The sequence below is a fragment of the Gymnogyps californianus genome, chromosome 4 (genome assembly GCF_018139145.2).
Source record: "Gymnogyps californianus isolate 813 chromosome 4, ASM1813914v2, whole genome shotgun sequence".
In the NCBI taxonomy this organism is placed as follows: domain Eukaryota; kingdom Metazoa; phylum Chordata; class Aves; order Accipitriformes; family Cathartidae; genus Gymnogyps; species Gymnogyps californianus.
In genome coordinates this window covers 57,777,571-57,791,647 of record NC_059474.1, presented here as the reverse complement: position 1 = coordinate 57,791,647, position 14,077 = coordinate 57,777,571, and the positions used below count along the sequence as shown (strand labels likewise).

At 42.2% G+C, this 14,077-nt stretch overlaps 1 protein-coding gene across 7 annotated transcripts in view; it reads right to left on the bottom strand.

Moving 5' to 3' along the window:
* The window catches only part of NPNT (nephronectin), a 54,468-nt gene extending 43,208 nt beyond the window's left edge, over positions 1-11,260 (bottom strand). For 5 of the 7 annotated variants that reach the window (XM_050896325.1, XM_050896329.1, XM_050896324.1 and 2 more), the window contains exons 1-2: positions 11,140-11,260; positions 9,544-9,644 (exon numbers count right to left, since the gene is read on the bottom strand). In XM_050896325.1, the coding sequence (XP_050752282.1) occupies positions 9,544-9,644; positions 11,140-11,210 (172 nt within the window). In that variant the 5' untranslated portion in view covers positions 11,211-11,260. Of the gene's footprint in view, positions 1-1,396; positions 1,448-9,543; positions 9,645-11,139 lie in introns of all 7 variants that reach the window. The other 2 variants (XM_050896326.1, XM_050896328.1) reach the window with 1 other exon arrangement.
* Between the last annotated feature and the right edge of the window lie 2,817 nt (positions 11,261-14,077).

Sequence of the window (14,077 nt, the reverse complement as noted above, 5' to 3'; positions counted from 1 at the left end):
GACTTATTTGTAACATTCATGATAACAAGTGTTGTCAAAATGCATGCTTAAACTTCCATCTAAAACATACAGTTCCATTAAGTAAGTGGCTCCTAATTTTTCATGCACAACTACTACATTTGCCTGGGTAAATCAGTTACTCAGTTTGCACATATGATTCTGGTAACAGCACATTAACATGACAAACTGCAACCAGTGTGGGCTATTCATCGCAGTGAATTCTTTGCTTGGCTATGACTACCGCCAAATGTGTTTCTAAACTGCATAGACAACTCCAGACCCTGGTTCATGAATGCCTTGCTATTCAGAACGGCACGTAAAAGCGTGCATAACTTAAGCATGGGTAACACTGAAATCAACAGGATCTAATGAAGTCAGTGAAAGTTAATCTAATGCAGTGAAAATTTGATCTAACACAATGCAAAATTTGAAAAGCAAGAAATATTTCATGCTTTGTCAATCTTTTCATGTTTGCATTTCAAGTAGCTCATGATAATTACTTAAAGAATGGTGCTCTATCATCTCAAATGCCTGTTTGTTACCTGAATCATTCTGTGTCTACTGAATTCCAGCAGGCAGAAGCCGGCTAGCATGAGCGTCTCCATGTATGGTGGCAGAAAACAAACTGGGCCCTCTTGCTATTTTGTTTATTAGAATATAACACAATATAACAGAGTAACTTCTGTATCACAGTAACAAAGTTGACTTTCACAGACAGATGAACAGCTGATTGCTTTGCTCCCCTTTCTAAAGACTGGTACTCCCACCACAGGGATAAGTAAACAAGACGTATCAATTCCGAAGCAGCAGCAGACTACAGCCCTGGGTATCAATGTAAACTAATGTTGATTTCATTTTGCTCTAACATGCCAGGTTGTACACTGCTGTAGACCAGGTGCTGTAAAGTTTTTCTGTTGTGGGAATGACAACCTGTAGTGGAGGTGCAAAGCAGGCAACGGCGGGGCAATAAGTGCTTCAGCCATCTCAAACTAACCTCCCACTGCACATGACTCAGTACTATGAAAGCAAATTAGGCCTCCTAAGTCTGACAGCTTGTAAATATGATGCTGGGAGTATAAACAATTTGCAGGAAGGAAAAAATATTGCCTGGGGCGTGAGGGTAAAATAAAGAAAAAGGAAAAGAGTGAAAAGGGAAAAGTGCAATAGTTTAGAAAATAAGTGTCTCATTGGATAGGTGACTGGGATAAACCAGCCCTGTTAATTTCCTTCCCCCCCTCATCTTCCCCAAATCAAATGTTTAAAAAAGGAAAAAAATAAAAGAACATCTACAACTTCTTGTCGCATATTATAGTTTTCATGTAAACTTATGACTTAGAGGCCATAACTCCAAGTCATAACCGTGCCAAAATTATTTCAAGAAATATGTTCAGCTAACCTTTGGGCTGGCACCTTAGGCTGGCTATTCTCTGCCTTAAGACGTAGAAAGCTGCAAAACAAATATCCAAAAAAAGAAATTCCAGCTTTTTTTTTTTCTGTAAGGAGGATGGACTTGGCTGGGGTTTTTATCAACTTGTTACATTCCTGGAGACTTACACACATTCAACATTCAGAGCTTTTCTGAAATAAAAAAATTCTGGTACACATTTAAAAATGGAAATACCTTACATCAGCATTTCATTATGAGATTTAACAAACACATTCTGATACATAAGAGTAATTAAATATAACGACGTGATGCTATTCTTATTCAATCAAATAAGGAGCTACACTTTGTCATGTTTCATATGGTACATAGTTGTAAAAATTCTCATGTTGCACCGTTTAGGTTCAATGTTTCCATCAACAGAACATAAATACTTTTCTTAAAGAGACAGTATCCTTTCATTTAAGTATAGGTATATATTTTTAATGCTGCATCTCCACAGAGCAAACATAAAGGGTTAGCATCTGGATGCTAATTTGAGAGTAATTAAAATTACACCCATTTATAGGTATCTGAACATCTGCAACCAATAAACGTGCTGGCATATAAATTTACTGGTCTTTTTTATGATGTTTAAAATTTGAATGTCATCTAAATTAAAACTAATACTTAGAGACCTTTTCAGCTCTTACTACCATATGAAACTAGATACGCTACAAAAGTTAAATAAGATGGAAACACAGATTTATGTTTCGGGCTTATTTTAAATCAATTTATTTGCCAATAAAATTAATGTTAGCAGCATGGCTTGTTAGGCTACATAGCCTTATTATAACAGACTGGGACTTAAGCAACAGCAGGTCTTTGTATTTTAAGTAGTATGTGACCAACACTTAAGGGTTTGCTATGATTGCAACTTATATTGGTTTAAATTAGTTTTAACCAGAAAGTCCCTTAGCGTTTGTTACACTGGGGGGAGACTGCCCAAGTTGTTGCTGGGCTTTGAGAGAAGCTCCAAATACAAATATACTACAGTTGTAAATGGTCAAATCATGTTACTGTTGAGTTTCCTTGGGAAAAACTGGACTGCAAAACTGTTATTCTATGTATGAAGTGTAGGAGGGATGCAGCGAGTAAGTGGAAAAGGATACTGTATCTTTAACACAGTAAAGTCATAACTGCTTTAAAAGCATAAAGCTTCTAAACTGAAAAAAAACCCCAACTGAATAAAAATAGCAAAACCTCATTTTTTTTCTTGCATAGCAGTATTAAAGGAGTATTGCAATTCTGTATAAAATGTCTTTTCATTGAAAAGTACCAGGGATGCACAAAAATATTGGTTATTTTGTAAGAAGCAGACATGCTGCATATCAATATTAATTAAACGTTGCCAACACAATGCATTAATACAGACTGTATTCTTGCAACCACAAATTCAGTAACAAAACTCTTACTGACTTTAAAGGAGGTTTCTGCTAGTGGGTCCACCTCCTGGAAGCGAGTATTTTCATGGCTCATTACTGACAAAATCATGGTTTTATTTTTGTGCATCTTGGACTATACAGAATTGCCATTTCCACTGAAAGCATTGTTACATGCAAGAAACAGAAGTCCTAAGCAGCTTATGGCCTCTTCTCCCATTGATGTATGAGATGATTTATATGGGTATACTCCCATCAACATCATCTTCGGTTATACAAAACCTCCTTCTATGCATCAATGAGAGCACAGCCACCTCTTCCCACCGCCCCCCCCACACCCCTTGCATCTCTGTAAATAGATTGCACAGTACAGATACACAGTCTTTAAGCTCATTAGGACAGGAGCAGCAGCATAGACACTGTAAGTTTCTTCACAGCTGTTGTAAGAAGACAGCAGCATGCATAGCTCCCAGCAAAGCATTTGGTTATGCCTGCATCTGCTACATCAGCTTGTAAAAGCTCCCCTCTCTCTCTTGCAGGTCCCTCTTAAGAACCTCCTGAAATAGTATGCTTTCTACTAGGCTTGACTAAATCTAAATGCTAACCCGACATCCTTCAATTAAAATTTTTTAATGATGCAATGCTAAGGGGAGGTGTAAACTGATGGCTTGACTTATACTTTTACTAATGGGCTATTTTACTGTATATCTTCTTGATTGCTCTATCCCTAGGCTTGTAAGCCAATTGTCATGGTTTTAGTGCAAGGTGGTGGGAAAGTACTTTGCTGACCTATTCTGTTTTTTCTCCCTAGGCAGAACACTCAAACCTCAGCACAGGGAGATAACCAGATGGAGTTACAACAGATGGATGCTCTGAAAGAGCACACTCATCTTCACAACCCCTTCTCAAGACAGACTTTATAGACTTTGTTACCGTTTAAGGGGAATTCAACGTTGAAATGAGTGAGGTAATCAAATAACATTACTGCTTGTAAAATCCATGTTCAGTGGGATTTTATTCCTGTTAAGCATCTTCTGTTGGTCAAACTTTCTGTCCACCAGACAAAATCTCAGAGTACCCTCTGCTGACTCCAACAGTAATGCAGACTCATGCCAACAGAGGATCTGACAGTAGATCTGCATGCATTTACAGAAACTGCAGATCCAACCTTCTATTTTGTACATATGTGAACACAGCAAAAGGAATCATTTTTGCCATCACCTCTAGCAAAGGAGTTGTCCAAACTGTAATCCAGAATGAGAATTCAAGCTGGTTTATATTGCTTTTCTTAAAAAAATCTTGCTTAACCTTCTAAATCTATGTTAAAGTAGTAGCTCTTTCTACAGCTCTTGGCTGTTAAACTGCAGCTGAATTTTTGAAGCAAAAGGCAGCCTACATCTTTAGTGTACCTTGACTACATATAACTAGCATACAAATCAATTACAAACATACATGCAGCCAAGTACAAAGCAGGTGTATTTTGTTCATGAAAGACACACGCATGTGGAAACAATTTTTATAGCTTTTGAAAGAACTACAGAGATATTCGTAAGCCAGCTAAAAGCAAGGTAGGTAGACCATTAGTTCTAAGAATAACTTTCAGGGAACCAAGATGGATTAGTGGCAAAAAAGTCCACAACGAACTGTTTTTCAGATAACCCCTAGCACGGCCTGTTGGAAACTGAAGGGAAGAACTTCTACTTTCATTCTGAAGAATAAAAAGCATCACGCTACCTCTCACATAAGTCTCTGCATGAAATTAGTGCATCTCTTATCCCATATTTTAGTTTTCTCATAGGCTAACCAGGTTCCAGAGCTCCGTATGTCAGTATATATTCACAGTTGATTTCTGTACACCGGATTATCAGCAAGAGTCAGTCAGCGGTGGTTCCAAGGACTTTCCTGCTGCATGGCCTACCTCTGACCTAGCAGCAACACTTGACAACAGTCCCAGGTTATCCTTTCCTTGAGAAACACTCAGGAAGACAGCCATTCCTGCAGAATACTGTCACAGACATCTTATTAGGGTAATGAGATGACAGGCTTCAGCAGGTCTCCTAGACTACAGTAGCTAGAATACAGAAATGGACACGACCGTTTTCTATTCTGCAGTTGACATTTCTCATCCAGCTCAAAGAACTGAGCTCCAGCCCTACCATTGCTGGAAATTCTCTTCCCCCAGGTATTTCAAACCATGAAAATTAATGCTGAATAACTCATTTAAAAAAAAAAAAAAGTTGAATCAACTTCCTAAGGCGAATTTTTTCTGCTGGCACACAGAAAAGTGCATTTGTGCAAGATGTGTGCAGTGATGCATGTCCCAAATTGTTTTTTCCTGTATGCTTTAAAACCCATTGAATGGGTTTTGGGTTAGGACAATACACTCAGTACACAGATGCAGTTGCCTTACAATGCAAAAGGAGTTATGAACTAAAAAGGTACTGTTGATATCTGCTCTCACTAAAAACAATCTGTCACAGGAAGTCAAAATCCCCTACTCTGAGAGAAGAAATCCAGAAGAAACTCTTTCTACCCTCACTTTTGCTCTGGGTTATAGATTTGCTGTGTGCACAACAATAACATAAAAATGCCAGACAACAGCCCTGTTTTACACACATCTCATCAGGTACTTTATCAACATACCATTTTTCACAGAAGTAGGCTTTTGTGTGATTACTCCCAATACTACTTATTAAGGTGCAAGTAAATCCCGCAGGCTGGGCAACAATATGGGATTTTTGGACTAATTTCAACTGGGTTATTTAACATCTAACTTTAAAGCACTGATGCTGTGAGTCCATCAGTGTAAAGGATCAGCTCTACCGATGATGAGGTTACTTCACATGAACTAGGAGTTGTTGCTTAAACAACATTTCTGCTGCTTCCAAATTAGCCTTTCTACACACCAATAAACCTGGTTTATATACCAGGTCAAAACCTCAGAAAAGCTACTTATATGGATGGAATATATCCACAGTTCTAAATCTAGATTAGGCCACTAAGTGTGGACAGATTTTCAATTTACAAGGACTAAGAAATGCCAATGAATTTGAGTTACGTTTGTTCAGCCCTGTTGAAAACACGGCTATATTTTTATCAATCTCAAAATTGATCTAGTTGCCTAAATATGTATCTCACTTTGGTGTTCACAACTTGCAAGAAAGAAAAAAAAAAAATCCAACCTGTTTCAAAGTTCTTGATTATTTCAGTTGGAGGGACGCCTTCTAAGTGCATTTGCTGGAATTGGAAAGGGCATTTGGGAAGGCAATTTCATGTCACTGAAGAGAGAATATTTCTACTAGCTGAGATGTTACGGCTGACACTGACAGGCTTTGGAAGCAAGTTTACAGACAGATCAGACCTACATGCACTTCCTTACATATACAAGTCTTGATTGGTGTAATTTATTAACAGGAGACAGAGGATGTTTCGAAGGAAGAGTGTAAATTAAAGGAGGGGCCTGATTTCAACTTCTTCCTACGGGTTTGTAAGAGTGAAAAAGGCAGCCAAGTTATGCTGACTTACGTTACTAAGCAGCGGCAAGCACGATTATGCTCTGTGTGCACTCCTTTGTCAGTCAAAGGGACATGAAAAGAATTACTCCACACTTCACAAAAGCAAGTTTACCTAACACAGTTCAGTTTCCATTTGCAACTGTATGGATGCATTATGGATGGAAGATCAGGAGCACTGAGTTACCCAGGCTTAATGAGTTACCGCTTGTCAGCTGTGCCACGCTCCTACCCTGCTAGAGCTGACATACACAGGCTTAAACGTCTGTCACAATTAAACCATGACCTTAAATCACACAGTTGGTTTAAACTAACACATTTTTTTCTCAACAGCCGTGGGCAGAAGGCATGCCCACACGTGTTTGGTGGAGCAGCTCAGCTGGACAGCAGAAAACGTATCTAGGTATGTTAGCGATTACTTGCCCGTGGCTCATCATGGTTCAGAGGTCTCCATAATATGTATCAGAACCTATATTCTTGCTACACTCTGGCTCCAGTATGGCTCTCACCTTACATTTGTTGTCAGATAAATTCAGAGGTAATTAGTGCCTACATAGTAAATTATGCATGAGTAAGCAGGTGAGAGTCCAAAGGTGCTGTAGCACTTGCAGGCATACCAAGGATGGCTCAAACTAGTTTGAGAAAAGCAGTTCAAGCTCACTAATAAAGAGCTCAGCATTATTGCCTGAATATTTACAGCTTCTTTTTTGGACTCATTTGTAAATTGGGTTTCACTACTAATTTTTAAGCCTGAATCTATACTTGTTTTCCTTGTGCAAATAAAATTTATTCTAGAAATGGCAAAGAAAACGTACATCTAGTAGAGAAAGTCTGACATGTATTTATGCCACTCATTTTGGGGACAGGACTAAGAAGTTTGCCTTTCTCCATACAGAAAGCAGGAGAAATAATTGTGTACTTGGCTTTTTGGAAATTTTTCAGTGATATCCCTTTGTACCGTAGAACACTCATGTTTTCCTTTGAGGTCAGGAATGCTGCCTTCTGTGCCAGGTTAATCCTTCATACTGAATGTCACATTCCCAAGGTGGAAAGTTGACTACAGATTTTCTGTTCGGCTGCAAGCACTAGAAAGGTTCACTTTCATTTAGTGTAATCTCCCACTCCGTGATATGACTGGAATTTTCACCACCCACAACTGGGGCAGATTTTCTTGATTTATTTTGCTAAGAGTTTGGCTCCCATTTAAAAACTAGAAGGAGCTGCTAAGTTTTTAATAAGGTCTTCACCCAAATATCTGAGGCTCTTCTGAACCAGTGATTCAAAAATTATCAGTGCTCGGTGTGTGGAAAAAATGGGAAAAAAATGCATTTAGACACCTAAGTGATACCTGTATTCTTTTGAAAGTCTGGTCCCAACTACTGGAGATGACCACATAAAATCCATCTCTGCATTTCTTGGAAATGTGTGTGGAGAACAAATCTGTGAATAACGGACTAAAATGCAGTGGAAGGAGGTGAGAATTCACCTACCTTTAGCCTTAAAAAAAGAGCATTTATGGTATCTGAAAAAGTTGGCACTACAAATGACCTTATTGACAAAATTCAAAGAGTAGAAAATAAAAAATACCTTCTGTGTATTGTTACTTTTGTCTTGTTTTCAACTTTTAGTTATGAATCTTTTGATAGTATCACTTTATGCTATTCCTTTCTCCCAAGATCATAAAAATACAACCGCAAATCAGACTTGGAAATAGTGAGAAATTGACTTCCACCTAAACACGAGCTGCAATTTATGGTCACAACACAGGAGACAACTTGTCTAAGAAAAGGGCCACAGTGAGACCCTTTTAGTGGTTTGGGGGTTTTTTTGTTTTGTTTTTTGTTTGTTGGGGTTTTTTTAAATAATGTGAATTATTGATACTTGCCAGTTAAGCCTTCATAGCCTCAAACATTTAAACGCTCAATGATCTTCAAATAAAACTGCATTATGAAAGACGGACATAGATTCTGGAGTAGCCTCAATCAACCTACTTCACATTCTTCTTCCTTCTCTATAAACGTTCATCCCAAGGAAAGGACTATTTGTTACCAATTAGAGCCCTAAAAATCAAAATGATTCATGGTATGGCCTAAGAGATATCAACCTGAGAACTTTGCAACAAAAAACAGTATCAGGGATGTTAGGTTCCAAAAGTACTTTACATAGGTTTTTTACCAGTCATCTTACATACCTATTAAACCTTGTGGGCTTTTAACACACTTGGGAAAGAAGAAGCCAGTCTTGCTGTTTACAGATTTGAACAAAACCTTTGCTGAGAGTCTACAGTTGCATTGGCAATGCTATTTCTATCTTTTGCCTAATATTTGCCACCTACAGTCACTGCCCTGCAGACTAAGCAACTTACAGTGTTTAATACCTGTCTTACTTTAAAAATGGCTTGGCAGAAAATGATCTAGTTTGCAGACATTTACATCTAAATCAAAAAAAAAAAAATGAGGACCAATATTTATAGGTTCACTCCTGCAAAAACTTAGGGGATATCACTCATGTATGCACTGTTAAACACATGAGCGAACTTTCCCAGTATCAAAGGCTGTATTTTTAACAAGCTGAGGTCTCTATGACACTCCTAACAATTTTAACTTCTACACAGTGCTAGCTGCCACCACAGAATACCTTTTGAAGATGTAGTTAATGATGAAGACTTATCTACTTGGTTATCCTGCAATTATATCAAAGATTCTAGATAGATGTGAGAATCTCAGAGATGTTTCTCTTCACATGTGACCCAGTAAAAGGATGCTGTCAGGCAGATTTATTCCCTTAGTTTGGGGTTACTGAAAGAATGTTTGAACTTAATACTAACTGGAACATTTCCATCCACTTTTTAAGTGAAACAGCAATAATTTGGGTTTCCTTCTTGGACACAAATATTCTCGCCCTGCAGTGCTTGTAACATGACACAGTGTAGTGTTACATCAGGCTATTAGACCAGAGCATGAAATGAAGCGGAAACCAAACAGAAATTCCCAAATTCTCATTGCCCTAACTAAAGTTTACCTTACTTGATTGCAATCATTTTTAGTACTGTTAATAATAGACAGAATTTTAACATGACAACATCCTTCTAAGTAAGTCAGACTCACACGTGCAAAAGCCTAAGCCCTGCGTTGTAAGAATGTGTGTGAACATGTGAAAGACGTGACTAGGTGTGTACAAGCCTTTTCTACAAGTGACTAGAAGCCCCAGCAGCAATGATACTCACGTTGGCATTGTCCCCAGGACAATCGGGCCCAGCCCCAGCAGCAGTCAATTCTACTTCCAAACCGACACAGTCCTGCGGAGGACACTATTTGTCTGGGCCACCTGAACAAGACAGTTCAAAAAAGTCTGGTGAAACATTTTGAAAGTAGTTAAAATTATTCTAGATTAAGAAAAACAAAAGACAAAGACCAGCAAAAATCTCTCCTGCATGGAGATATATATCCTTTTTTTTGAAAACAGTAACTGCTCTAAGCTGAGTCCATGATATTTCTATCATTAATACTTTGTTTAGTTCAGAAAATGTAAATTACTATAGGCGAAGAGGGGAAAAGATAATTAGGGTAACTTTGTAAAGCCTGAAAAAACTGACATGTTTTGCAACATGCTCACTGCTGCCACTCCCAGGCTGGTATTGAGTAATTTCAGAAGTCTGAAACATAGAATTTGTAACGTGGAATAAACCACCATCATAAAGTTTCAGTATTGGTTTATTTCACAATATATGGCCAAATTTTCTCACTGAAACATTAAAGGAAAAAAAATCAAAACAAAAGCTTCCTGAACTGTTAAACAGAAATTAAATACAAAAGGAGATCTGTAGTCTTCCCTGGTTCCAAGGAAAAGATACCACAGTCTCAAGCAATTACAAAGTATTGACATAAACTGTTAATGTTTTTTAATGACAAGCTGAAATCACGTGAACACTGCATTTGGACAAATCCTAAAAAGAAATCCTTGGAGAGGGGACCATGCTGGCTGACTTATATGCACACAGAACTGTTGCGTTGGGCAGTCCGCTCCTTGCAGCGTCCATGAAGCGTTCTCCCACTTGCCTTACAGCCGCTCACTACACCTGACACAGCTCAGCACAACCCATGAGGCACACGCTCTCCAAGCATTCATTTTCACCTTGCTTCATGTTAAAACTTGAGTTGCAATCTTCACCGTATTCTGTTTCAAGTGCCTCGAGGCGTCAGTAAACTAATTTTATTTTTACAGCACGCCAAGTGCTTTGTTTTTAATTCTTGCAGGACGCAACCCTGCCAGAGCAATAAACTTTTTATACCTAAGCCGATATTTAGGTTGCCGAGCAATGCGCGGCACTCGCTTTGCGCGGGCCAAGGGCGGGGGGGTACGGGGCCGAGCGAGTCCGTCCCGGGGAACCCCGGGAGCGGCACCGGGTCCCGCCGGCCCCGCGCCTCCACCTGCGGCCGCCCGCCGGGCGCGGGGACGGGGCGCTCGGCCCGCCTGGCCCCTCAGCCAGCCGGCCGTGCCCGCGGGCACCTCTTCTCGGCTGGGGGGACAGGAGCGCCGAGACAAGTCCCGCCGAGGGCTCCGGCAGCCCCCGTCTCGCCGGGAGGCAGCCGCGGGGGCCGGTAAAGAGCCCCCCGCCGCCATTTCGCGCCCCAGCGGTCTGGTGGCAGTTAGGAGCCCGTGGGCCATTACAGCCGCCGGCGCCGAAGCCCCCCGCCCGCCCAGGGGAGAGCCCGGCGTCCCTCCGCTCTCCCCGCGGGGGCTCCGACCTGACCGAGGGAACACCAACTTGCCCGCCCGGCTGGGGCCCGACCACCGCCGCCCCGCTCACCCCGCGCCTTACCTTCTGTCAAACTCGCCGGCCGCCCCCAGGGAGAGGCAGGACGCCAGGAGCAGCCGCAGGGAGAGCTCCATGGCCGGCGGGGCTCTCCCGCCGCGCGGACTGGCCGCCGCGGCGGCCCGGCGTGGGCAGCGGTGGCGGAGGCGCTCCCCACCGCCGTGCTGCAAGGGGGAGTGCGGGGCGGGGGGGTCCGGCTGCCGCCTGTGCCGGCTGCGCTGCGACAGCTCCGGAGCGGCGGCGAGCCCCTCTCTCTCTGCCCGCCCGCCTGCCCGCCTCGCTGCCGGGCGGAGGAGGCGCTGCACGGGGAGCGGCAGCGCCGCCCGTCCCCGGCAGAGGCGCCCGCGGCCGGGCCGCCCGCCTCCCCGCTGAGGGGCACCTGGCGGCCCGCGGCGCGGCCCCCCGCCGGCAGGGCCCAGCCCCTTGGTCTGTGCCAGCCGTACCGGTACAGATGGTGTGGGAGCTAGTGGGAACGAGCCCCCAGCTCCTTCTGGCAGGGGCCGAGCGAGGCAAAAACCGCACTCTGAAGACACGAAGAAGGCTGGGCTTTGGTTTTATAAGCTTTTCTAGCTTGAACTTCGTGGAGTAGGACGGCCACCCACTCCCCTCTGCGAGCAAAGTCCACATCTAAAGCCAAGAGCGTTAAGATTTGGCCTTCTCCTTCCCCCAGAATAAAGCTTTTCAAAAGAATTACAAGGTGTGTGTGTTTTTCTGGCTCAAACACTCCTATTGATAGCTCTCAGATGTGGGCATGTATGACATAAGGTGTCCCAGCCCTTGTCCAGGAGAAAGAAGTGACAAATTTAAACATTACCCACGCAGCCCGTAACGACATCCTCGCACTGCTACCAACAGCGACGACTGCATCTGTACTCTACACTAACATGCTAAAATACAGCAGTTATTTTTGTTTTGTTTCTATGAACTGCAGCTCTCGGGACTTACTGAGGGACACTTTTAATAACAGCCTGTCACCAATTTAGGGTCAGAGCTGCTCTGAGATCCCTCTGATTACAGAGAGATGGGGCCAACAACTTGGACTAGGTTGCAGCATTTGTTTTGATTGGTGCCTAAATCAAGGCGAAAGCTCATCAGCTGTTCTTACAAGGGTCTGGCTGCAGCTTACAAGTAGAAAACAAAGATCATCTGGGTTGTGCTGTAACACCAAGCCAAACCCTTCAGGGAGCATTTGGATGCCAAAAATGGTTTCAGGCTTTAGATTTGAGCTGCTAGTTCTGTACAGAGCATTCTCCACCTTCAAAACACTTCACAGATAATTCAAGCAACACTACACAAAGGTAACTACTTTTTGCATAAGATACAAATTGTGCCAGTGAGCTTTCGAAAATTACACCCTTCCCCAGAGTGGTTTTACCACTTTCTGCTCAAGTTTGCAGCAGAAAGCTCCCTCCAGTGCTCCTTCCCCTCTTTTTGTCATCTTTTCAGGACCATACATTCCCCATGCTAAGCTTTCTGTCCACAGCCTCAACCCAACACTTTTCAGACACAGAGAAAAAACAACTGTAAAAGCTGCAAGGTGGTGATTCTGCACGATGCTCATTACCTATGCTTAGATAACAAGCAAGCCCCCTTAGAGGACTCAGATAGATATAAAAACTGCACTGAGGACCGAACCTGGTTCCCTTCATTCACACGAGAAGCTGATAGCCAAAGAGTGAAGATGATGACACAGTGGCATTTGGCGAAGACAGGAGAGCATCTGGCTCAGATTAGATTCTTGCTGAAATATAGAGCTGATTTCCAGCTCTTGACTGATCACTTTTTTTTTTTTCACTTGGATGCGTGATGTGGGATAACAGACCATGCAGAATGAATTCACTGTCAAGATTTTACAGGCAAAAGGGGAGAAATCCTATTTGTGATAACCACAGGGACTTCTTTCTGATAACAGCATCTGCCTGCATCTCTCCACCTTGTAGGAAAAAGTGTCCACAAATTACACCGCAGCCAAGTTCAGGACAGGTGCCAAAAGCAACATTTGAACTTCACGGTGAATTAAGGTCTAGGGCAACCTGACACTTTCCCTCTGATGTCCAAAGGCACATGTCATAAAATCAATTCCTTTCACGCAATGCTGCATAGGGGTACTTATGTACACAGCAACTTTAAAGCACATGCTACTCCTTTAAAGCATGTATACTCGCAAATGATAGTAAGATCATTTAACCTCTCCAGACTGCACTCAGTATTTAAGATTTCCTCAGCAGCCTGTTTGGCGCTCTGGTATGGTAACACTAGTGTGCTGGTCAGACGTGGTGCCCACGCCAATTAAGACTGTCTGCTCTTGGTTGACTTCTGCTGCCTTTACAATTTGTTTTGGAACATCAGCCTGAAAAAACAGTTACCCAGCCACTGAAAGATCATGTATTGCACTACCATACCCATCAATGGGACTGAACATCCAGTCATTTATGAATTCATTTGTTTTGGCAATGCTGTATCAATGCCAGTGGAGTTTTCTTAATGAGGTAGTTTCTCATATCCAGGACACTAGAAGGATTACTGAGTGAGCTGGCAAAGAACCAAATCTCTTGACAAGTCAAAGATGTATAAAGCTGTCTTCCATATCCCTGCTGTGTGGGTGTGCATCAAGGTAATATACAGAAGGTGAAGAAGTTGTTGGAAGTATTACTAGAAGCACTTTCTCGCCTTATATTTAGTGAAGCAGTATGAAAGCCTGGCAAATGTTGAAGCCATAGGGTGGGCTGACCTGATGTTCAGCAAGACATTAGCAATAAAAGTCCAGCAGCTGTGCATCAAGCACTCAGATGACTAGCACATACCCAGCTACCGAGCAGAGGATGAAGTGGAGCATGGACAAAAGAACAAGTGTCCAAGAAAGTTTTTTCAAAGATACTGATAAGACACTTGGTTGAGTGCAACATGATAGTCAGGGTTTTAGCTGCAAATTAGCAACAGTGAA